The sequence below is a fragment of the Lichenostomus cassidix genome, chromosome 10 (genome assembly GCF_008360975.1).
Source record: "Lichenostomus cassidix isolate B80296 chromosome 10, HeHo_3.0, whole genome shotgun sequence".
In the NCBI taxonomy this organism is placed as follows: Eukaryota; Metazoa; Chordata; class Aves; order Passeriformes; family Meliphagidae; genus Lichenostomus; species Lichenostomus cassidix.
This window is the reverse complement of record NC_139491.1, coordinates 18656575-18678810: the sequence shown is the minus strand read 5'-3', so window position 1 is coordinate 18678810 and position 22236 is coordinate 18656575. Positions and strand designations below refer to the sequence as shown.

Here is a 22236-nt window from a genome sequence, read left to right as displayed (position 1 = left end):
AGTCCCCCATTCCCAGCTCCCCGCTCCCCATTCCCAGCTCCCCAGTCCCCCATTCTCAGGCTCCCCAATCCCCCATTCCCAGCTCCCCGCTCCCCGATCCCCCATTCCCAGTGCCGGCTCCAGGCACCCCAGTCCCCCATTCCCAGCTCCCCGCTCCCCATTCCCAGCTCCCCAGTCCCCCGTTCCCAGTGCCGGCTCCAGGCTCCTCCCGCGCCCTTCCCGACAGGAAGCGGCCGCAGCCAAGCCGTGCCGGGCCGCCCCCGCTGCCCGCGCTGCCTCCGCCGCCGGCCCGGTGAGTGCCGCGGCCCGGGGGGCTCGGGGGGCTCGGGGGGCTCGGGGGGCTCGGGGGGCTCGGGGTCCGGCCGGGAGCGGGGCAGGAGCCGCCCCGCCGCCGCTGCCCCTCCCGCGGGCCGGGGCTGGGCTGCGGGCGGGGTTCCGGGACTCACGGGCGGACGGACGGACGGAGGGAGGAATAAAGGAATGAATGGCGCTCCCCGGGCCGGGGGCGCTCGGGGCTGCGGGGCTGGGGGGCTCGGGGGCTCCCGCGGGGCTTGGGGGGCTGTGGGGGTTCCCCCGGCGCGGTGCGGGGCAGTCCCGGGGGACAGCGGTGTCCCCGTGGCGGGGGTGGCTGCAGGGCAGGGGAGTCCCGGGGTGGTTGGGAATCCCGCTGGAACCGCCCGGTTTGATATGCAGCGCTGAGCGTGGGACACGATCCCGAGAGGAAGTGCTGCTTCCCTGTTCCCCGCGCGGAGAGCGGGGATAACCCCCAGCTCCTTCCTTCTACCGGCCAGGGCTGCATCCGGAATCCTCAGCCTTCCTCCGGCAGGGATCGCCCCAAATCCTCATCCTTCCTCTGGCAGGGATCGCCCCAAATCCTCATCCTTCCTCCAGTCAGGGATCGCCCCAAATCCTCAGCCTTCCTCCAGTCAGGAATCGCCCCAAATCCTCATCCTTCCTCTAGTTAGGGATCACCCCAAATCCTCATCCTTCCTCCGGCAGGGATCGCCCCAAATCCTCATCCTTCCTCCAGTCAGGGATCGCCCCAAATCCTCATCCTTCCTCCAGTCAGGGATCACCCCAAATCCTCATCCTTCCTCTAGTTAGGGATGGCCCCAAATCCTCAGCCTTCCTCTGGCAGGGGTTGCCCCAAATCCTCACCCCTTCCACCATCCAAGGATCACCCCAAAGCCTTATCCTTTCCACCCACCAGGAATCACCCCAAATCCCCGTCCCTTCCTAACCCCAGACACCACACCCCAGTTGCCCCCCTGGGATTTGGGGGTTGTATCCCATTTTTCTACACCCCATCCCACGAGAACTTCTCCCTGGATCTGTAGGTGTTTCCTCAACACCTCAGGGTGATAATTTGGCGATGGATAAATCTGGGGATTGTAAAATAATAGGGAATGGGTGACATGTGATTCCCAAGGGATTGAATTATTCCCTGGGTTTTTGGAGGGTTTTTGTGGGATTCCTTCCATCCCACCTGGAGCTCAGGTCTGGTGTCCTCAGATCCCACCACAGGGATGGGGAAACTGAGTCACGGAGCAGTGGCACTCCCAACTGTGGGACGGGGATTGGGGACACAGGTTGGTGTCCCCTTACCGTGACACCCTGAGCTGGCCTGGCAGGGATTGTTGGTCACCATACCTGGAAAATGGGATTTATTCAGCATCCCCAGGAAAAGGGAGCAGTTCCAAGGGGGATGAGTCATGGTTTCCCTTGCCGGGACAGTGGGCCTCGCTTGTGCCTCAGTGTCCCCATTCCCTGGGCCCCAGTTTTCCCTTTTCCCTGTGCCTCATTTTCCCCCATTCCTGTGCCTCAGTTTCCCCCATTCCTCTGCCCCAGTTTTTCCCCATTCCCGTTCCTCAGTTTCCCCATTCCCGTGCCTCAGTTTCCCCCACAGGAGCTGACCTCAGCTGCCCTTTGGGGCTGCCATGTCCCTGGTTAAAGGGCATTTAGGGAATGAGCCCAGAGCTGCTCCTGCTGCACCCCACCACCCAACAAATGTGCCAGTGCCAGTGCCAGTGCCAAGGGGACAGGAAGGGGACAAGGAGGGGACACGGCGGGACCCTGGGATGTGCAGGGATAGGGACAGGGAGGGGACAGCAGTGGGACAGGGAGGGGACAGCAGCGGTGTCGCTGGCCGCCCCATCCCGATCCCATTGCAGGCCGAGGGAGGAGCGCGGGTCACGCGGAATCCTCGGGAATCTCTCGCTGGGATGAGCTGGAATCCAGCGCGGTCCGGGCGCTGTGCCCTCGCTCTCCCCTCATCCCGCCCCGCTTTAATTCCCCTTTTTCGGGACGGGCCCATCCCGGAGATGTCCCTGCCGCGGCCAGGGCTGAGCCGGGATTCTGCAGCCTGGGGTTAAATCTGGGACACCGGGATCGAGCTGCCTCCTCCGGGAGCGCGGGCATGGAACAGCCCGGCCCCGCTGGGAAAAGCTGCGAAAGACAGCAACGAAAGGGGAGGAGGAGGAGAGGGGAAGGAGGCGAGGAAGGGAAAGGCTCACGTGGCTTCCCCGGGGCACGGCCAACACCTCCGGAGCTGCCTCCGGCTCTGCAGTGCCGGGAATGCTGCGATCCCTTGGCCCGGGAATGCTGCGATCCCTTGGCCCGGGAATGCTGCGATCCCTTGGCCCGGGAATGCTGTGATCTCTTGGCCCGTGCCAGAGCTGGAGGGCCAAGGGATCCCTTCCCGTGTTTCATGGTGGGGTGGGTGCTCCCCGGGAATGGCTGCTGTGGGATGATCCCCAGGAATGGCTGGTGTGGGATGATCCCCGGGAATGGCTGCTGTGGGATGATCCCCAGGAATGGCTGGTGTGGGATGATCCCCGGGAATGGCTGCTGTGGGATGATCCCCAGGAATGGCTGGTGTGGGATGATCCCCGGGAATGGCTGCTGTGGGATGATCCCCAGGAATGGCTGGTGTGGGATGATCCCCGGGAATGGCTGCTGTGGGATGATCCCCGGGAATGGCTGCAGTGGGACCATCAGGAATGGCTGGTGTGGGATGGATCCCCAGCCCAATTCCCATCCCTCACCCTTTGTCCCTGTTCCCCAGCCCAATCCCGGTGTTTCCCTGTGTTTTCCCTCAGCTCAGGGCGCTGCTTCCCAGGGCGGAGCCTCCCTGCGAGTATTCCTGAGGCTCTGCCTGCTCCTGCTGCCTCATCCCGGCTTTTCCCGTGCTGAGGATGCTCTTCCTGCTGCTCCTGGTGCTCGGCCTGGCAGGTGAGTGGGGCTGGGGACACTGCCCCAAGGGAGATGTCCTTAGTGCCACCCTCATCCCCACAAAGCTGTCCTGGTGGTGGCTGGAATTGTGCCATGGCACTGGGATGAACTGGAATCATTCCATGACGTTGGGATGGAATCATTCCATGGCACTGGGATGGAATCATTCCATGGCACTGGGCTGGAATTGTGTCATGGCACTTGGGTGGCTTGGCTGGGGACAATTCTGAGATGCCACCTGCCTATGTGGCCCTGCCATGTGTCCCTGTCATGGGCATCCCTCAGTTTCCTGGGATGTTATCCTGGTTTGGGTGTCCATGGCTGCTCCTGGCAGCTGAAGATGCCCCTGTTTGGCACTGGATGTGGGATTGTCCCCTTCCAGTGGGGTGGCTTGGCTGGGGACAGTCCTGAGCTGCCACCTGCCCGTGTGTCCCTCCTGTGGGAACACTCCTGAGCTGCCACCTGCCCATGAATCCCTGGATCTCCTCAGCCACAGGTCCTCCCAGAGTGCTCACCCCACATCCCTCACCCTCCGCAGGCGCCCTGGAGCTGCAGGTCCCCGAGGAGCCTGTGGTGGCCCTGTTTGGCCAGGACGCCACGCTGAGCTGCTCCTTCTCTCCCGACGCCAACTTCACGCTGTCGGAGCTGAGCCTGATCTGGCAGCTGACGGACACCAAGCGGCTGGTGCACGGCTTCGCCGAGGGCCGCGACCGGCTGGAGGACCAGGGCCGGGCGTTCGCCAACCGCACCGAGCTGTTCCGCGAGGAGCTGTCCCGCGGCAACGTGTCGCTGCTGCTGCGGCGCGTCGAGATCCAGGACGAGGGCAGCTTCACCTGCTTCGTGCGCGTGCGCGACCACCGCAGCGCCGCCGTGGCTCTGCAGGTGGCAGGTGAGGGCTGGCCCGGCCACGGGGTGTCCCCAGGGGTGACCCGAGGGTGTCCTGAAGGGTGGCCCAAAGTCTGTCCCAAAGTGTGTCCCCAAGTGTGTCCCAGTGTATGTCCCAAAGGGTGGCCCAAAGTCTGTCCCAAAGTGTGTCCCAGTGTGTGTCCCAAGGGTGTCCCCAAGGGTGGCCCAAAGTCTGTCCAAAAATGTGTCCCCAAGGGTGTCCCCAAGTGTGTCCCCAAATTTGTGCCAAGTGTGTCTCCAAGTCTGTCCCAAAGTGTGGCGCCAAGGATGTCCCAAAGGGTGACCACAAAGTGTTCCAAAGTGTCCCAAGGTGTGTCCCAAAGTGTCTAAAGGTGTGTCCCAAAGTGTGACCCCAAGTGTGTTCCAAGGTGTGTCCCAAAGTGTCCCAAGGTGTGTCCCAAAGTGTCCCAAGGTGTGTCGCAAAGTGTCCCCAAGGGTGGCCCAAAGTGTGTCCTAAAGGGCGGCCCAAAAGGTGTCACAAAGGCTGACCCAAAGGGTGGCCCAACTGTGTCCCCAGCTGTATCCTAAAGTGTGGCCCAAAGGGTGTCCCCAGGTGTGTCCCCAAAGTGTGGCACCAAGTATGGCTCATGGTGTGTCCCCAGGTGTGGCCCATGGTGTGTCCCCAAGCGTGTCCCCAAGGGTGGCCCAAAGGGGATTCCCAGTGGGGTTCCCAGGCAGGTCTCTGGGTGCTTCCTGGGCACTTTTAGGGAAGTTCCACCTGCCTGGATGACAGGTGGCTTTGCTGGGGATGGTCATGAGATGCCACCTGCCCATGTGGTGTCCCTCCCATAGTCATCCCTCATTTTCCTTGGACCTTATCCCAGTTTGGGTGCCCATGGTTGTTCCTGGCAGCTGAAGGTGCTCCCGCTTTGGTGCTAGATGTGGGATTGTCCCCCTGGATGTGGGATTGTCTCCTTCCAGTGGGGTGGCCTGGCTGGGGACAGCCCTGAGATGCCACCTACCTGTGTGTCCCTCCCATGTTATCCAGGATGATCCATGAATTCTGGGTTACCCTGGCTGTTGGGTCATCCTGGATCATCCTGGATGTTGAGTTATCCTGGATGTGGGGTCTCCCTGCATGTGGGGTCATCCTGGATCCTGGATCATCCTGGATGTTGTACCATCTTGGATGGACTGGGATCCCATGGTACTCCCTTGTTTTCCTTGGACCTTATCCCAGTTTGGGTGCCCATGGCTCTGCCCAGCAGCCACAGGTGCCTCATTCCCTGTCGGAATCATGGCCCCCATCACCCCAAAATTCAGGACCCTCCAGCCAGCTGGATTCCCACCTCATCTCTCTCCTGATCCCGATCCTGATGCTGATCCCGATCCCTCCTTTCCCGCAGCTCCGTACTCGCAGCCCAGCGTGCACCTGGAGCCGGGCCGGGCGCTGCGGCCGGGGGACGTGGCGGCGCTGACTTGCCATGCGGCGCGCGGCTACCCCGAGGCCAGCGTGCAGTGGCGTGACGGCCGCGGGGCCACGCTGAGCGCCAACGTCACCACGTGGCAGGTGGCCAACGCCCAGGGGCTCTTCGAGGTGCGCAGCGTGCTGCGTGTGCCCGTGGAGCCGGGGGACACCTACTCCTGCCTGGTGCTCAACACCGCACTGCGGCAGCGCGGCCACGCCTCCGTCACCATCACCGGTCAGTGCCGCCCTGGATCCACCCCAGATCCACCCCATATCCACCCTGGATCCACCCCATATCCACCCCATAGCCCCATCCCACACCTCCGTCACCATCACCGGTCAGTGCCGCCCCAGATCCACTCCATATCCACCCCATATCCACCCCATAGCCCCACTGCATGCCTCTGTCACCATCACCGGTCAGTGCCGCCCCGTGTCCACCCCATATCCACCCTGGATCCACCCTCTATCCACCCCATATCCACCCCATAGCCCCATTGCACACCTCCGTCACCATCACCAGTCAGTGCCACCCTGTGTCTACCCCATAGCCACCCCAGATCCACCCCATAGCCCCATTCCACCCCGGATCCACCCCATAGCCCCATTCCAACCCAGATCCACCCCATAGCCCCATTCCACCCCATAGCCCCATTGCACGCCTCCGTCACCATCACCAGTCAGTGCCACCTATGGGGGGACAGTGCCCAAAGCCACCCTGTATTGCCATTCTACCCCATATCCACCCCATATCCCCATTCCACCCCATATCCCCATATCCACCCCATATCCCCATTCCACCCCGTATCCCCATTCCACCCCATATCACCATTCCACGTCTGCCCCCAACAAGGGTGAGTGGCACGCAGGGGACAGGGGAATCATTTCATGGCACTGGGATGTTGGACCATCCTGGGTGTGGGGTCACCCTGGGTGTGGGGTCACCCCGGATCCTGGATCATCCTGGATCCAGCTCCCTCTGGATATGGGATCACCCTGGGTCCTGGATCATCCTGTATGCTGGCTTACCCTGGATCCCAGCTCCCCCTGGCAGTGGGCTCCCCCTGGATCCTGCCCCTGATCCCGCTGTTTTCCTACTCCTGATCCCGCTGTTTTCCCACTCCTGATCCTGCTGTTGTCCCATTCCTGATCCCGCTGTTTCCCGCCCCTGATCCTGGTATTTCTCATTCCTGATCCTGCTGTTTCCCACTCCTGATCCCGCTTTTTCCCATTCCTGATCCCACTGTTTCCCGCCCCTGATCCCACTGTTTCCCATTCCTGATCCCGCTGTTTCCCATTCCTGATCCTGCTGTTTCCCATTCCTAATCCCACTGTTTCCCCACTCCTGGTCCCGCTGTTTCCCATTCCTGATCCCACTGTTTTCCCATTCCTAATCCCACTGTTTCCCCACTCCTGATCCTGCTGTTTCCTGCCCCTGATCCTGGTATTTCTCATTCCTGATCCAGCTGTTCTCCCATTCCTGATCCCGCTGTTTCCCACCCCTGATCCCGGTATTTCCTGTCCCCAGGTCATTCTGCCCCGTTCCCGGCCGTGGCGCTGTGGCTGACGGTGGCCCTGGCGCTGTGTGTGTTGGTCCTGCTGGCCATCCTGGCCGCCGTGTGCCGCCGGAAACTGCGCGACAGCTGCCGGGAGCAGCCGGAGAACGCCGGTAAATTCCAGGGAAAAAAACCTTGGGAATGGGGTGGACGGGGGGAACTGGGACCAGTTTGACCAGTGGCACCTCCCGAGGGACACTGGGGTGGTGGCACTGGGACATCGTCATGGAGAGCCTTCCCAGATGGCTTTTCCCAGCCTGTATCCTGCTTTTCCCATCCTGTTTCCTGCTATTCCCAGTGCGTTTCCCACTTTTCCCAGCCTGTTTCCTGCTTTTCCCTATGTGTTTCCCACTTTTCCCTGTGTGTTTGCCATTTTTCCCAGTGCATTTCCTGCTTTTCCCATGCTGTATCCCTCTTTTCCCAGCCTTTTTCCCACTTTTCCCAGTGCATTTCCTGCTTTTCCCATGCTGTATCCCTCTTTTCCCAGCCTTTTTCCCACTTTTCCCAGTGCATTTCCTGCTTTTCCCAGCCTGTTTCCAGCTTTTCCCAGCCTGTATCCCGCTTTTCCCAGTGTGTTTCCCATTTCTCCCAGTCTGTTTCCTGCTTTTCCCTATGTGTTTCTCGCTTCTACCAGTGTGTATCCGACTTTTCCAGGTGTGTTTCCTGCTCTTCCCAGCCTGTTTCCCAGTTTTCCCAGCCTGTTTCCTGCTTTTCCCATCCTGTATCCCTCTTTTCCCAGTGTGTATCCCGCTTTTCCCTGCTGGAATGCCGAGCCAGGACCCAGAGCTTCCCTTTTCCTCCTTTTCCTCCTTTTCCTCCTTTTCCTCCTCTGCTGGGAATGATCCCTGGATGTGGCCACAGGGAAGGATTTCCTCCAGGAAAAAAACCCCAGGAATTCTCTGTTGATATTTTTCTGGAACCACCCTCGGGAATGACCTTCTTCCCATGGATTTTGCTCCCAATTTTCACCCTCAGGAATGATATTTTGTCCATGGATTTTGCTCCCAGTTTCCACACCCTCAGGAATGGTGTTTTTTCCATGGATTTTGCTCCCAATTTCCACTGCAGCCCCTCGGGAATGACCTTTATTCCATGGATTTTGTCTGGCTGGGAAGCAGTGATTTTTCCAGCAATTTTTCCTGCTGGGAATGATGGCAGGGATGGAAAACTCCCGGAATTCTGGGAGAGGGAAGGGCTGAGGGGATATCCCAAGGATTTGTGGGATCCATGGATGCCATTCCAGCCGGCAGCAGGGATATCCCTGGGATCCAGGGCTTTTCCCGCTGGGAATTTCGGGAATGGGGTTGGGTGGTGTGCCAGGCCTGGATTGTTCTTTTCCAGGGACACAGGAGCAGGATGAGGAGGGGGAAGAGCCCAAGACAGGTGGGTGCCTCACCTGGGGATCTCCGGGAGGTCAGCACAGACCCAATTCCCGGTTGTTCCGACAGCCCTGAGCTGGCTGATCCCTGGGAAACCACCCGGGAAACCCGGGAAAACACCCCAATTCCTTGGTAAACCATGCAATTCCTTCATAAAACCTCACAATTCCATGATAAAACCCCACAATTCCTTCATAAAACCTCACAATTCTGTGATAGAACCCCACAATAAAATTATTTATTCCTTAATAAAACCTCCCAATTCCTTAATAAAACAACAAATTCCATAATAGAACCAAACAATTCCTTGATAAAACCTCACAATTCCTCAATAAAATGTCCCAATTCCTTAATAAAACCACACAATTCCTCAATAAAATGTCCCAATTCCTTAATAAAAGCCCACAATTCCATTATAAAAGCCCACAATTCCTTGATAAAACCTCAGAATTCCTTAATAAAACACCCCAAGTCCTTAGTAATTCACTTAATTCCTTAACAAACCTCACAATTCCATAATAAAACAAAAAAATCCTTAATAATTCACCCCATTCCTTAATAAAACCAAACAATTCCTTAATAAACCAGACAATTCCTTAATAAAAACAAACAATTCCTTAATAAAAACTCTGAATTCCTTAATAAAACAACAGAATTCCATAATGGAACCAAACAATTCCATAATAAACCACACAATTCCTTGATAAAAACTCCCAATTCCTTAAAAAACCTCACAATTCCTTAATAAAATGTCAGAATTCCGTAATAAACCCAAACAATTCCTTACTAAAACCCCACAATTCCTTACTAAAACCCCAGAAATCCATAATAAAACCCCACAATTCCTTACTAAAACCCCAGAAATCCATAATAAAACCTCCCAGTTCCCAAATTTCCCTACACCCAGCAGGTCCATGATACTCCCAGTTATTCCCTTTATTCTCCAGCACGGGAACAAACCCTTGGAATTCCGTAGGGAAATCAGAGATCAGTGACACTCTTGGGGTTTTTCCTCCCAAAAAATGGGAATTTTGGGTGTTCCCTCGGGAAGGGGCTGGATTGACCATGGAATGTTTTCCCTTTTCCCAGCCCTGCAGCTGCTGGAAAACACGGAGAGCAAAGAGGGTGAGTGGATCTGCCCGGGAGATTTGGGATCATTCCCTGGTTTTCATCCTAAAATCTGGGTGGGAAACATTCCTTGGGGTTTGAGGGATTTTCCCCTCCATGTTTTCCGTTTTTCCATCAATGTTCTGGAATTCTGTGGGAATTGGGGTTTCCTTGCTGATTTTATTACTGGGGATTATCCCTTCCCGATTTGATTATTGGGAATTAACCCTTCCCGATTTTATTGTTATTTCATTATTATTTAATGGATTTATTCATGGAATCATTAAGTAATTAATTGATTTATGAATTCGGTAATTTATGAGATTATTGCTTTATTGCTTTATTAATTTATTCATTTATTGGTTTATTCATCCACTATTTTACGGATTTATTCATGGAATCATGGAGTGATTTATTTATTAATTTATGAACATATTGCTTTATTGCTTTATTAAGTTGTTGATTTTTTAATTGATTGGTTTATAAATGCATTATTTTATGGATTTATTAATGGAATAATTAAGTAATTTATAGATTTATGAATAAATCAATCTATGAGTTTATTGCCTTATTAATTTATTACTTAATTTATTAATTTATTCTTCTATTGATTTATTAATTTATCAGTTTATTGGTTCATTATTTTATTGATTTATTCGTGGAATCATGAAGTAATTTATTGCTTTATGTCTTAATGCATTGATTTATTTGTTTATCGGTTTGTGAATCCATTGATTTGTGGATTTATTAATGTAATAAGTAATTTATTGATTCATGAATTTCTGAACTTATTGCCCTACTAATTTATTAATTTGCTACTAGATTAATTTATTGATTTAATATTGATTGAGTTGATTCATTTAGAGCTGGGAATTCTTTTCTCATGTCTCCATTGATGATTCTTTTCATCCGGATTTCCTTTCCCTCCAGCTTCCCAGGAAATCGACTGACAGCGGCTGGGATCCCCTGGAGCTGCCGGGTGTTCCCGACGGGAATATGGAACTGCTGCCATCCCAATCCCATCCCAATCCCAATCCCAATCCCAATCCCAATCCCAGCCCATTCTGGGGGAAAGGCGGGATTGGGATCCATCCTTCCCAGGGAAATATGGGATTGGGATCCATCCTTCCCAGGGAAATGTGAGATTGGGGAAACGGTTCTTCCCAGGGAAATATGGGATTGGGGAGACTGTTCTTCCCAGGGAAATGGGGGATTGGGATCCTCCCAATCCATCCCAGGATAGACATTCCCCATTCCGTGCTCCAGGTGCTTTTCAGGGCCTCTTTCCCTGCCCTTCCCAGCCCAGAGCCTCGGGAATGACGGCTGGAGTGCTGGACGCTCCGGGAACAGGAATGGGATCCTGATGGATCATCGGGAACGGGAATGGGATCCTGATGGATCATCGGGAATGGGGCTGGGATCCTGATGGATCATTGGGAACCGGAATGGGATCCTGGTGGATTGTTGGGAATGGGAATGGGATCCTGATGGATCATCGGGAATGGGGCTGGGATCCTCAAGGATTGTTGGGAATGGGAATGGGATCCTGATGGATCATCAGGAACAGGAATGGGATCCTGATGGATCATCGGGAACGGGAATGGGATCCTGATGGATTGTTGGGAATGGGATCCTGATGGATCATTGGGAATGGGGATGGGATCCTGATGGATCATTGGGAACGGGAATGGGATCCTGATGGATCATAGGGAACAGGAATGGGATCCTGATGGACCATTGGGAACGGGAATGGGATCCCAATGGATTCTCCAGATCCTTTTCCCTGTGCTTCCCCCTGGACTCATCCCAGCCCTAACCGCCCAATCCCATTGGGGTTTTTTGGGAAGCACCTGCTGGCCAGGTGAGATCCCCCATGGGAACAGGGATCGTTATTCCCATGGGATTGGGAATCCCATCCCGAGCTCCTCCCATCGTTATTGGGGTCACCCCAAGTGCCCTTGGACCGTCCTGATCCTGATCCCGATCCCAATCCTGATCCCAATCCCGATCCCAATCCCACTCTGAAGGCTTGGGAAGCCCCCGAGGGCTCCTCGGTTTTATCCCTTATTTAAAATCTGGGATCGGAAGGGATTGTTGTGCCTTGAAGAATAAATTTGGGATCGTTCTGGTCCATCCTTTCCCAGCTCCGTGTGCTCTCTGGGATTGGGGCAGCGATTGCTCTTAGGGATTGGAATTCCCAGAGGAATTCCCTCCTGGAGATTCCAGTGGGATCAGCCGAATCCCAAAGCTCCGGAGGGTCCTTCCAGGGGGGCTTTTCCCTGGATTTTGTGGATTTCCAACCACAGCTTTTCCCCAATTCCCGCTGCTCCAAGGCGTGTCCCCAGTGCCACCCAGTGGTGGGGAAAACCGGAACTGATCCCATAATCCATGGATTCCCCTCTTTTTTCCCCTATTCCCCCTTTTTCCCCCATTCCCCTTTTTTCCCCCATTCCCATTTTTTTCCCATTTGCCCCTTTCCCCCCCGTTCCCTTTTTTCCCCCATTTCTCCTTTTTTTCTCCATTCCCTCTTTTCCCCCATTCCCCCTTTTTTTCCCAATTCCCCCTTTTTTTCCCCAATTCCCCCTTTTTTTCCCCATTTTTTTCCATTCCCCTCTTTTTTTCCCCATTCGTCCTTTTTTCCCCATTCATCCTTTTCCCCCATTCCCTTTTCCTCCTACCTTTTTTCCTATTTCCTTTCTTCCCCCCATTCTCCCTATTTTTCCCAATTTCCCTTTTTTTTTTGCATTTTCCTTTTCCCATTTTTCCCCTTTTCCCCCATTCCCTCTTCTTTCCCATTCCTTTTTTCCATTTCCCTTTTTTACCCATCTTCCCATTTTCCCCCATTCCTCCTCTTTTCCCTTTTCTCCCATTCCCCGTTATTTTCATTTCCCTTTTTTCCCCCCATTCCCCTTTTTTTCCATTCCCCCTTTTCCCCCATTCCTCTTTTTCCCTCACTCTCCATTTTTTTCTCCTTCCCAGTCATCCTTTGGGAAAAGTTTTTTTAACCAGCAAAAATTCCATGGATTAATTGGCATTTCCCGACAGGCCAGGGGCTGTAAAACTCCTAAAAATCAAATGCTGGCTTCACCCTGGTTTTGGATATTCCCATGGGAACCCAGGATATTCCTGAAAAATCAAATATAAATGGGATCCAATGCAATTTGGGAGGAAAAGCTTCCTTTTCCTGCTCGGATTTGGGTGGGATTGAGCAGAATTCCGCAGAAAACTCGGCAAACTTTGGGAATGGAGCATCTCTGACCTGAATTCCGAACCAGGAGTCAAGGTGGCGTTTTTTGGCTCGGAAAAACCTTGGAAAAATCCCGTGCCAGGAATGCTCCGGGGTGGGAATGTGTCTCTGTGGGAAGTGATGCCAGCGGGAAGGACATGGGGACAGCCTGACCCCATTGGAAAGCTCGGAAAACTGGGAAAACTGCCCAGGGCAGGGTTGGAGCTCCAGATTCCTTTGTTTTCTGGAGCGAGACCTGATTTTTTCCCAAAAAAATCAGCGTTTTGAGGTGGAAAAGCGGAATTAGGGACTTGAGGAAAAGCAGGATTTTCCAGTGTTTTCAGATGGATGCAGGGCTTGGGATCAGGGATATTCCCACTGGAAAAGTTGGGAATTTGGGCAGGGGGAGGTTTCCCAAGCCCAGCTCCTCATTCCCGGGGGTTTTGGTGATCCCCTCTCGGAGTTGGGAATGACATCCCAGGGATGTCCCAGTGCCATCCTGAATCCCCTCAGCGGCAAAAGTCTGATCCCATGGATTTCTCCTAAACCAAACCTGCTTGAAACCTCAAGGGAAAGGGAAATTCCCCTTCCTCCAACATTCCCAAATCCCGATCCATGCCCCATTCCCGCTCTGTGGAACTGCTGGCTGTCCATATATATATTGTGGATACTATTTCTCCATGCTGGATGATTTATTGATCCTGATCTATCCATTGATCCCGATCTATCCATTGATCCTGATCTATCCATTGATCCCACTCTATCCATTGATCCTGATCTATCCATTGATCCCGATCTATCCATTGATCCCACTCTATCCATTAATCCTGATCTATCCATTGATCCTGATCTATCCATTGATCCTGATCTATCCATTGATCCCACTCTATCCATTGATCCCACTCTATCCATTGATCCCACTCTATCCATTGATCCTGATCTATCCATTGATCCCAATCTATCCATTGATCCCACTCTATCCATTGATCCTGATCTATCCATTGATCTGGATCTATCCATTGATCCTGGTCTATCCATTGATCCCACTCTATCCATTGATCCCAATCTATCCATTGATCCTGATCTATCCATTGATCCCACTCTATCCGTTGATCCCGGTCTATCCATTGATCGCAATCTATCCATTGACCCTGATCTATCCATTAAAAAAAAAAGCAGTTTAAAATTCCCTGAGCCTGGAAAATGAGTGGGATTTCAGGATCTCATTTAGATTTTGGGATCTTATGATTTCAGGATCTCAGGATTTCAGGATTTTGCAATGATATTGGGATTTCGGGATCTCATTGGGATTTCAGTGTCTTCGGATCTCAGGATTTTGGGATCTCATTGGGATTTTGGGATCTTGGGATTTTGGGATCTCAGGATTTCAGGATCTCATTGGGATAACGTTCCGTGCCACCTTCTGACGCCGCTCTTATGAGGAGTACGGATTTATTGAAATATATATTTATATGTATTTATATATATTTATATTTTCCAGCCCCTTTCCCAAGGATTTCCCCCCCCAGCTCCCACCCTTCCCAAACCCTCAGTTTTTGTTGGGAATTCTCCGCCGGGCCGGGACGTACGGGAGCAGCGTCTGGGTGCTCTTATCCGCCACTGTCTGCGTGCTGCTGTTCCTCATGGCCCTCCGCATCGGGATCGTTCCCGCATTCCTCGGGATCGGCTCCCGCTGGCCCTTCCCGGCGGGATCCTCGGGAGCGTCGGCGGCGGGGTCGTTGTCGCCGTCGTCGTCGCAGCAGAGCGCGTGGTACAGCACCTTGTCGCTGAAGCGCACGCGCTCCCGCGTTCCCGCCGGCCGCGCCGCCGGCAGCTTGGGCAGGGCGGCGCTGCCGAAGCATTCCTCGCTGGAGGAGTCGGGCGTGCCGCCGTTGGGAACGCCCCCGTTCATCAGCCGGAACGGCGCCACAGCATTCCGCGCGGGATCCGGGCAGTCGCCGGGGTCGGACGGAGTGGAGGCGTCCAGGAAGGAGCAGAATTCCCAGCTGTCCGACAGGATGTCGGAGGCGGCAAAGTCCAGAGGGCCTTTGTCGCTGCTGGAGGTGCTGCTGGCTGTGGCTGGAGTCCAAATGTCCGGATCCAGGTCCAGAGCGAAGTCGGATGTGAGGCGATCGATCTGGGAAACCACCTGGGGACACAGGGATTGTGGGATGGATGGATTATGGATGGATTATGGATGGATGGATGATAGATGATGGATGATGATAGATGGATGATGGATGAATGATGGATGATGGATGATGGATGGATGATGGATGGATGATGGATGGATGGATGATGGATGATGGATGATGGATGATGGATGATGGATGATGGATGGATGGATGATGGATGATGGATGATGGATGGATGATGGATGATGGATGGATGATGGATGGATGATGGATGGATGGATGATGGATGATGGATGATGGATGATGGATGATGGATGGATGATGGATGATGGATGATGGATGGATGATGGATGGATGGATGATGGATGATGGATGATGGATGGATGATGGATGATGGATGATGGATGATGGATGATGGATGATGGATGGATGATGGATGATGGATGATGGATGATGGATGGTGGATGGATGGATGATGGATGGATGGATGGATGATGGATGGATGGATGGATGGATGGATGATGGATGGATGGAGGGATGATAGATGATGGATGGATCCATGCATGGACCCAACTCTTCCCCTGGCATTTCCAAGTTGTTTTCCCACCCCAAAACTTCCAAGGAACATCCACAAGGAAGTCCAGAAATCAGGAAAAGCCCTTTTCCCTTTCCACCCATTTTCCTTGAATTTTTTCCACTTTCCTTTGGGAAAAAAAGGGCAAAACTCAAGGAAAAGAGGAAAACCAGGGATTGCCTGACCTCTTCTTTTTCAGGATAAGGAAGAATCGGGAAGAAGGGCGGGAATGTTTGGGAAAGGCCTGGCACCAAATGATCCTGCAGGAATGGGATCCTCTCTGTTCCCACAAATCTGGGGACAGGGCCAGTGTTGGCTGTCACCTGAGCTCATTAATGGGATTGTGTGGGGACAGCGGAAAAGGCATCCCAATCCCTATCCAAATCCCAATTCCAATCTCAATCCCAATCCCGATCCCGATCCTGGCCCCATCCCAGGATCAGTGTCACTCATGGCCATTCCCATCCCTTTCTGGGCCCCATCCCGGGATTAGTGTCAATGGGGGCTATTTTTGGGATCATTCCCTATTTTAAGCCGGGTGTTAAATCCCTCGCTGACACCCGGCACCCGCGGGGGATTTACATGGAAAGAAGGATTTGGGATTTGCTCCCCCCTCCTTTTTCCCCCTCGCTGAGGCTGGTGAAGCTTCTCCAGCTCGGAGGGGAAAAAGTCCACCCCAGTTCCCCCGAAACATACCCAGGGATTCATCCCAAACCTGCTTGGAGGGCAAAAAGTCCCCCCAGCTACCTCATCCCAAAGCTCCTTTCCTGCTCGGAGGGGGAAAATTCCCAATTTCCAGGGAAAATCCCCAGGGATTCATCCCAAACCTCACCTGTTTATAGGGGAAAAATTCCCAATTTCCAGGGAAAATCCCCAGGGATTCATCCCAAACTTCCTCAGCTGCTTGTAAGGAACAAATCCCCCCAATTCCCTCATCCCAAACCTCCTTCCCTGCTTCGAGGGGGAAAAATTCCACCCAATTTCCTTGGAACATCCCAGGGATTCATCCCAAACCTTCCCTGCTTGGAGGGGATGAATTCCCAGCAAACTGGGGAGAATTTGTCCCCCAAGGAATTGGGGAGGATTTGTCTCCCTAAAAGCAGCTGAGGAAGTTCAGGATGAGATCCTAGGGATATTCCCAGGGAATTTGTGCCCTACAAACAGGGAACAAGGTTTGGGATGAATCCCTGCTGCCAGACAGGAGCTTCCCAATAAAATCCCGGCTGTCCTAAAGTAGGAATTTTCCCGGTGGAACATGTGGAGCCCCATCCTGGTTTTTATGGGATTTGGGGGATTTTGGATGCAGACCAAGGCGGAGCTCACTGCTGGGGATTGGGGTTGGAGACTCCAGATCCTGGAATCTGGGTTGGGATCAGAGGGATGGGATATCGGGATCAAAGGGTGGGAACTGATGGGATCAAAGGAACCAATGGGATCAAAGGGTGGGAACTGATGGGATCAAAGGGAATGGGGACAATTGGCTCTAGAATGGGGACAGGACTCTCCCATTGTCACCCCCATTATCCCAGGAGTTTTTCCACCCCAGGATTTTGCAAACCATCCTAAATTTCCTCCTTTTTTAGGGAAAATCCAGCTGCACCTGAGCCAGATCCCTCCTGTGGCTGAGAGGCTGAGGGTCTAAACCTCAGGACTTTTCACACCTCGGGATTTTGCAATCCAGGCCAAATTTCCTCCTGTTTTTTAGGCACTGGATCCCTCCTGGTGCTGCCACGGATCTTCCTCCTCTCCCCATCCCATCCCATCCCATCCCAGGAATGGGGAAATTGGCTCTGGAATGGGGACAGGACTCTCCCATTGTCACCCCCATTATCCCGGGAGTTTTCCAGCCTCGGGATTTCGCAAACCATCCCAAATTCCCTCCTTTTTTTCAGAAATCCACCTCAAGGAGATCCCTCCCGGTGCTGCCACTGCGCTGCCTCCTCTCCCCCATCCCGACCTGGGCTTTTCCCATTCTCCCTCCTTCTTCCCAGGATTTTCCCACCTCTCGGAGCTCCTTGGCCATTAGCAGGAACATCACCCTCCCATTTTCCTCCCGTTATCCCGGGATTTCCTCACCTCTCGGAGCTCCTTGGCCACCTCCTTGAGCTCCTGCAGGATGCCCTCGAGCTGCCCGATCACCGTCCGCATGCGGCCGCGGATCCTCTCCCGCTCGCCGTCGCTCCTGCCGCTGCTGCAGTCGCTGCTGCCGCTGCTGCCGGGCCGCTGCTCCTCCCGGCGGTTCCGCTCCTCCCCGGGCCGCGCTTCCCGGGGGTTCCGCGAGTCCATCCTCCTGTCCCTACGATCCCGGCGATCCCGGCCCGGTGTCCATCGCGCTGCTCCCCGCCCGGCCCGGTCCGCGCAGCCCCAGCGGCGCGGGGAGCTCTCACCATCTTAACGCTGCCCGGCGGGATCGGGAGCGGGAGCGGGAGCGGGAGCGACCGGGATCGGGATCGGGATCGGGATAGGGATCGGCGCTGCCCGGCCGGGGAATTCCCGTGGAGCTGCCCGGTGGGATCGGGACGGATCGGGAGCAGCTCTTCCTGGCCAGGGAATTCCCGTGGAGCTGCCCGGTGGGATCGGCGGGGATCAGGATCGGGATCGGTGCTTCCCGGCGGGATCGGGACGGATCGGGATCGGCTCTTCCCGGCTCAGGGATTTCTGGTGGAGCTTCCCAGTGGGATGGGGATCGGCTCTTCCCGGTGAGAGAATTCCGGCAGCGCGTCCCGGTGGAATCGGGAGAGATCGGGATTGGGATTGGGATCGGCGCTTCCCGGCCAGGGAATTCGGGTGGAGCTTCCCGGTGGGATCGGCGGGGATCAGGATCGGGACCGGTGCCTCCCAGCGGGATCAGGACCGGGACGGCCCGGGATCGAGCACCGGGCAGAGGTGGCAGTTCAGTTGGTGGCCGTGAGGTGACACCGGGAGGAGGAGGAGGAGATGAGGTTGGGGTTTTTCAGGAAGAGCGATTCCAAAGAGTGGGATTCCGCGGATTCCAGGGGGAAGGGGACGCGCGGCTCGGTGTCCCCGAGGAGGGCTCGGTGTCCCCTCACGGCGGCTCCTCGGTCAGCGGCGGTGTCCGGCTGTCCTGGGGACAATTGGGACAAGGTCCTCTCCTGCGGGAACGGGGGCACGAGTGAGGACAATAATGGGACACGGAGCCCGGAAAAGCCTCGGGAAGGGGCGCGGTGAGCCCGGATGGAGCCTGGGGATGGCGCTGTCACCCCCTTTGTCACCTCCCCCTGTCCCACCCCATCCCCCCCGTCTGAGCCTCCCGGGGCCGGCTGGAGGGACAGAGGGACACGGGGACACCCACGGGGACATCTACAGGGACACCCACGGGGACACCCACGGGGACATCTACAGGGACATCTACAGGGACACACAGAGGGACACCCGGAGAGACGCGGGGACACCCAACAGCTCCGGGACACTGGGACACCCAGAGGGACACCCTGAGGGACACAGGGAGGGACAGAAGGACACCCTGAGGGACACCCCGAGGGACAGAGGGACACCCAGGGGGATACAGGGACACCCAGATAGACACCCACAGGGACACTCGAGCAGCTCCGGCACACCCCGAGGGACACAGGGAGGGACAGAGGGGCACCCTGAGGGACACCCCGAGGGACAGAGGGACACCCAGAGGCGCACCCAGACGGACGTGGAGACACCCCGAGGGACACGCGGAGGGACACAGGGACACCCCGAGGCCCCGGGCCTCACCGTTGCTCTCCCGCCGCTCCCGGCTCCACTCCCGGTCCTTCCCTCTCCCGCCGCTCCTTCCTGTGCTTCCTCCTCCTCCTCCTCCTCCTCCTCCCTCAGGGCTTCCCCGCCGGGACCGGGACCGGGACCGGGGCAGCTGTGCTCCGGTGCCTGTGCCGGGGGACAGACAGACAGACAGACACCTCACCGGGGGACAGACACGGCACCGGAGGTGACAGCCGCTCCCTCCCCCTCCCCTCCCGAGCGCCGCAAATCCCGGCCCCGCCTCGGCCGCGGCGGGGGGAGAGCGCCCGGTGCCCCCGGATGCCCCCCCGGGAACGGCGACGGCGCGGGGGGAGCGGGGCCCGGGCGGGGGGCTCGGGAGGGGCGCGTTTGCCGCTCCGGTACCGGCATCTGCCAGCCCGCTACCGGCATCCTCCAGCCCGCTACCGGCATCTCCCACCTCGGTACCGCCATCCTCACCCCGGTACTGACATCTCCCAGCCCGGTACCGACATCCCTCAGCCCGATACCGACATCCCTCAGCCCGGTACCGACATCCCTCACCCAGTACGTTCATCTCTCCCGGTACCGACATCCTTCAGCCCGGTACCGGCATCCCTCACCGCGGTACCGCCACCCGTCAGCCCGGTACCGACGTCCTCAGCCCGGTACCGGCATGGCTCACCCCGGTACCGGCATCTCTCACCCGGTACCGACATCTCCCAGCCCGATATCGGCATCTCCCAGCCCGGTACCGACATCTCCCAGCTCGGTACCGACATCCCTTAACCGGTTCCGCCATCTCTCACGCGGTACTGCTATCTCCCAGCTCGGTACCAACATCGCCCAGCACGGTACCGCCATCCCTCACCCGGTACCGGCGTTCCCCAGCCCCGGTTCCCGCATCCGCCGGGGCTCGGGGATGGAGGATGTCGGTACCGGCATTCCCCATCCCCTCTCCCCGCATCTTCCAGTCCCGGTTTCCACATCTTCCAGCCCCGCCGCTCTCATCCTCCGTTCCCGGTTCCCGAATCCTCCATTCCCGGTTCCCAAATCCTCCATCCTCTATCCTCGAACCCTCCATTCCCACTCCCCGCATCCTCCGTTCCCGCTCCCCGGATCCTCCATCCCCGCCGCTCTCTTCCATTCCCGGTGCCTCCATCTCCGGAGCCTCCATTCCCGATCCCCGCTCCCTGCATCCCCCATCCCCGCCGCTCTCATTTGCCATCCTCTCTCCCCGTATCCTCCATCCCTAGCGCTTCCATCCCCTCTCCCCGAATCCTCCATCCCATATCCCCGAATGCTCCATCCCCGGTTCCCGGATCCTCCATCCCCGGAGTCTCCATCCCCTGCTCCACATCTTCCATCCCCAGAGTCCCAATCCTCCATCCCCTGTCGCTGTCCCCTTCATCCCCGCTCCGCACACCCTCGCTCCCCTCTCCCGCCCCCCCGCCGCTGTCCCCGCTCCGGGACCCCCGGCACGGCCCGGCGGCGCTGCGGGCTCGGCAGGGCCGGGCAGTCCCCGCTCCCCCGGGACGCACCGGGGCCTCCCCCCGTTCCGCAGCCCTCCCGCTCCCCCGGACGCACCGGCGGCGCTGCGGGCTCTGCTCCGCGCTCCCCGCGGGCTCCGGGCGGGCGGAGCGGGCCCCGGGCAGGGCCATGGGCGGCGGAGGGGCCCCGGCCCGGCCCCGCTCCACCGGCCGCTGCTCCCGCGCTCCCGGCACGGCCCGCGCCGCCGCCGCTGCTGTGTCACCGGAGGGGCCGGGCCTGGCCGGGAGGGGCGAGTTAAAGGCACCGGCAGCGGGAATGAGCGGGAATGGAGCGGGAAGGGAGCGGGAAGGGAGCGGGAATGAGCGGGGATGAGCGGGGATGGAGAGGGAATGGAGAGGGAATGGAACAGGGAATGGAACAGGGAATGGAACAGGGAATGGAGAGGGAATGGAGAGGGAATGGAACAGGGAATGGAGAGGGAATGGAGAGGGAATGGAACAGGGAATGGAACAGGGAATGGAACAGGGAATGGAGAGGGAATGGAGAGGGAATGGAACAGGGAATGGAACAGGGAATGGAACAGGGAATGGAGAGAGAATGGAGAGGGAATGGAGAGGGAATGGAACAGGGAATGGAACAGGGAATGGAACAGGGAATGGAGAGGGAATGGAGAGGGAATGGAACAGGAAGAGGCACATCGTGAAACTGAGGCAGCACTGGGGTCACTCCCTTGGGATGTGACTCCTTTTTCCCATCTCTAAAATAGTTCTGGATTTGCCTCCTGCCCGTCTGTGGGGGATTTGGGAGGATGTGAGAAAAACCAAGGTGGGATGAGGGAGAATTATCCAAGGAATGGGAAAGAACAACCATGGAGGGATGGATGGATGAATGGATGGATGGATGGATGGTGGGCAGAATTCCATTTCCATAACCAGGCAGGATTTATCCCATTTTCCCGTCCCATTTCCCCCTCTCCTGCTCCCCGACCCATTTTCCCAGATTTGGATCCTGGCTGGATTGGATGTGGCCATGAATTATTGATCCCATCCACTCGGGATCATCAATATCCTCCCAGCAGAGCCACTTCCTTCACCCAATTTATTTATGGCCCTACAAAATCCCTGGGATGCTCCCATTCTTCCCAGAAAATGGATTTTCCCAGTGCAGAAGGGATTTCTGGGATGGTGTCACACCGCCTGCTGGCACTGGGATTCTGGGGAGTTTTAGACCCTTTTCCCAGGATTTTGGGGGTTTTTTGGCACTGTTCTGCCCCACTGAAGTGCCAGCCCCATTTCTGGCAGGATCAGGGCAGGGATAGCCGATCCTGATCCCACAGCCTGGTGACTCTGGGAATAACATCCCGGATCCCTTGGGATCGCTGCTGGCATGGGAATAAAGTTCCATAGCCTTTGGGATTGGGAATGATGTCCCATAACCTTTGGGATCGCGGCTGGGGTGGGAATGACATCCCATAAGCTTTGGGATTGGGAATGACATCCCATAACCAGTGTCACC

The 22236-nt window shown here is 56.1% G+C and overlaps 2 protein-coding genes across 3 annotated transcripts; one reads left to right on the top strand and one right to left on the bottom strand.

Annotated features, from left to right (window-relative positions):
- Positions 1 to 217: 217 nt before the first annotated feature.
- On the top strand, positions 218 to 11718 carry CD276 (CD276 molecule). Of its 2 annotated transcripts, XM_085071055.1 has the most exons (8): positions 218 to 292; positions 3099 to 3231; positions 3770 to 4120; positions 5484 to 5780; positions 7074 to 7214; positions 8443 to 8484; positions 9570 to 9605; positions 10518 to 11718. In XM_085071055.1, the coding sequence occupies exons 2-8, from the start codon at positions 3195 to 3197 to the stop codon at positions 10535 to 10537; spliced, it is 924 nt and encodes a 307-aa protein (XP_084927181.1). In that variant the 5' UTR covers positions 218 to 292; positions 3099 to 3194; the 3' UTR covers positions 10538 to 11718. The 2 variants fall into 2 exon arrangements, with proteins under 2 accessions (XP_084927181.1, XP_084927183.1); XM_085071057.1 differs by lacking the exon at positions 8443 to 8484.
- A 2530-nt stretch (positions 11719 to 14248) lies between these two features.
- Positions 14249 to 20981, bottom strand: INSYN1 (inhibitory synaptic factor 1). Its single transcript, XM_085071054.1, has 4 exons — positions 20818 to 20981; positions 19249 to 19398; positions 17599 to 18635; positions 14249 to 14962 (listed from the first exon to the last, which is right to left on the bottom strand). The coding sequence occupies exons 3-4, from the start codon at positions 17806 to 17808 to the stop codon at positions 14363 to 14365; spliced, it is 810 nt and encodes a 269-aa protein (XP_084927180.1). The 5' UTR covers positions 17809 to 18635; positions 19249 to 19398; positions 20818 to 20981; the 3' UTR covers positions 14249 to 14362.
- Positions 20982 to 22236: the final 1255 nt, after the last annotated feature.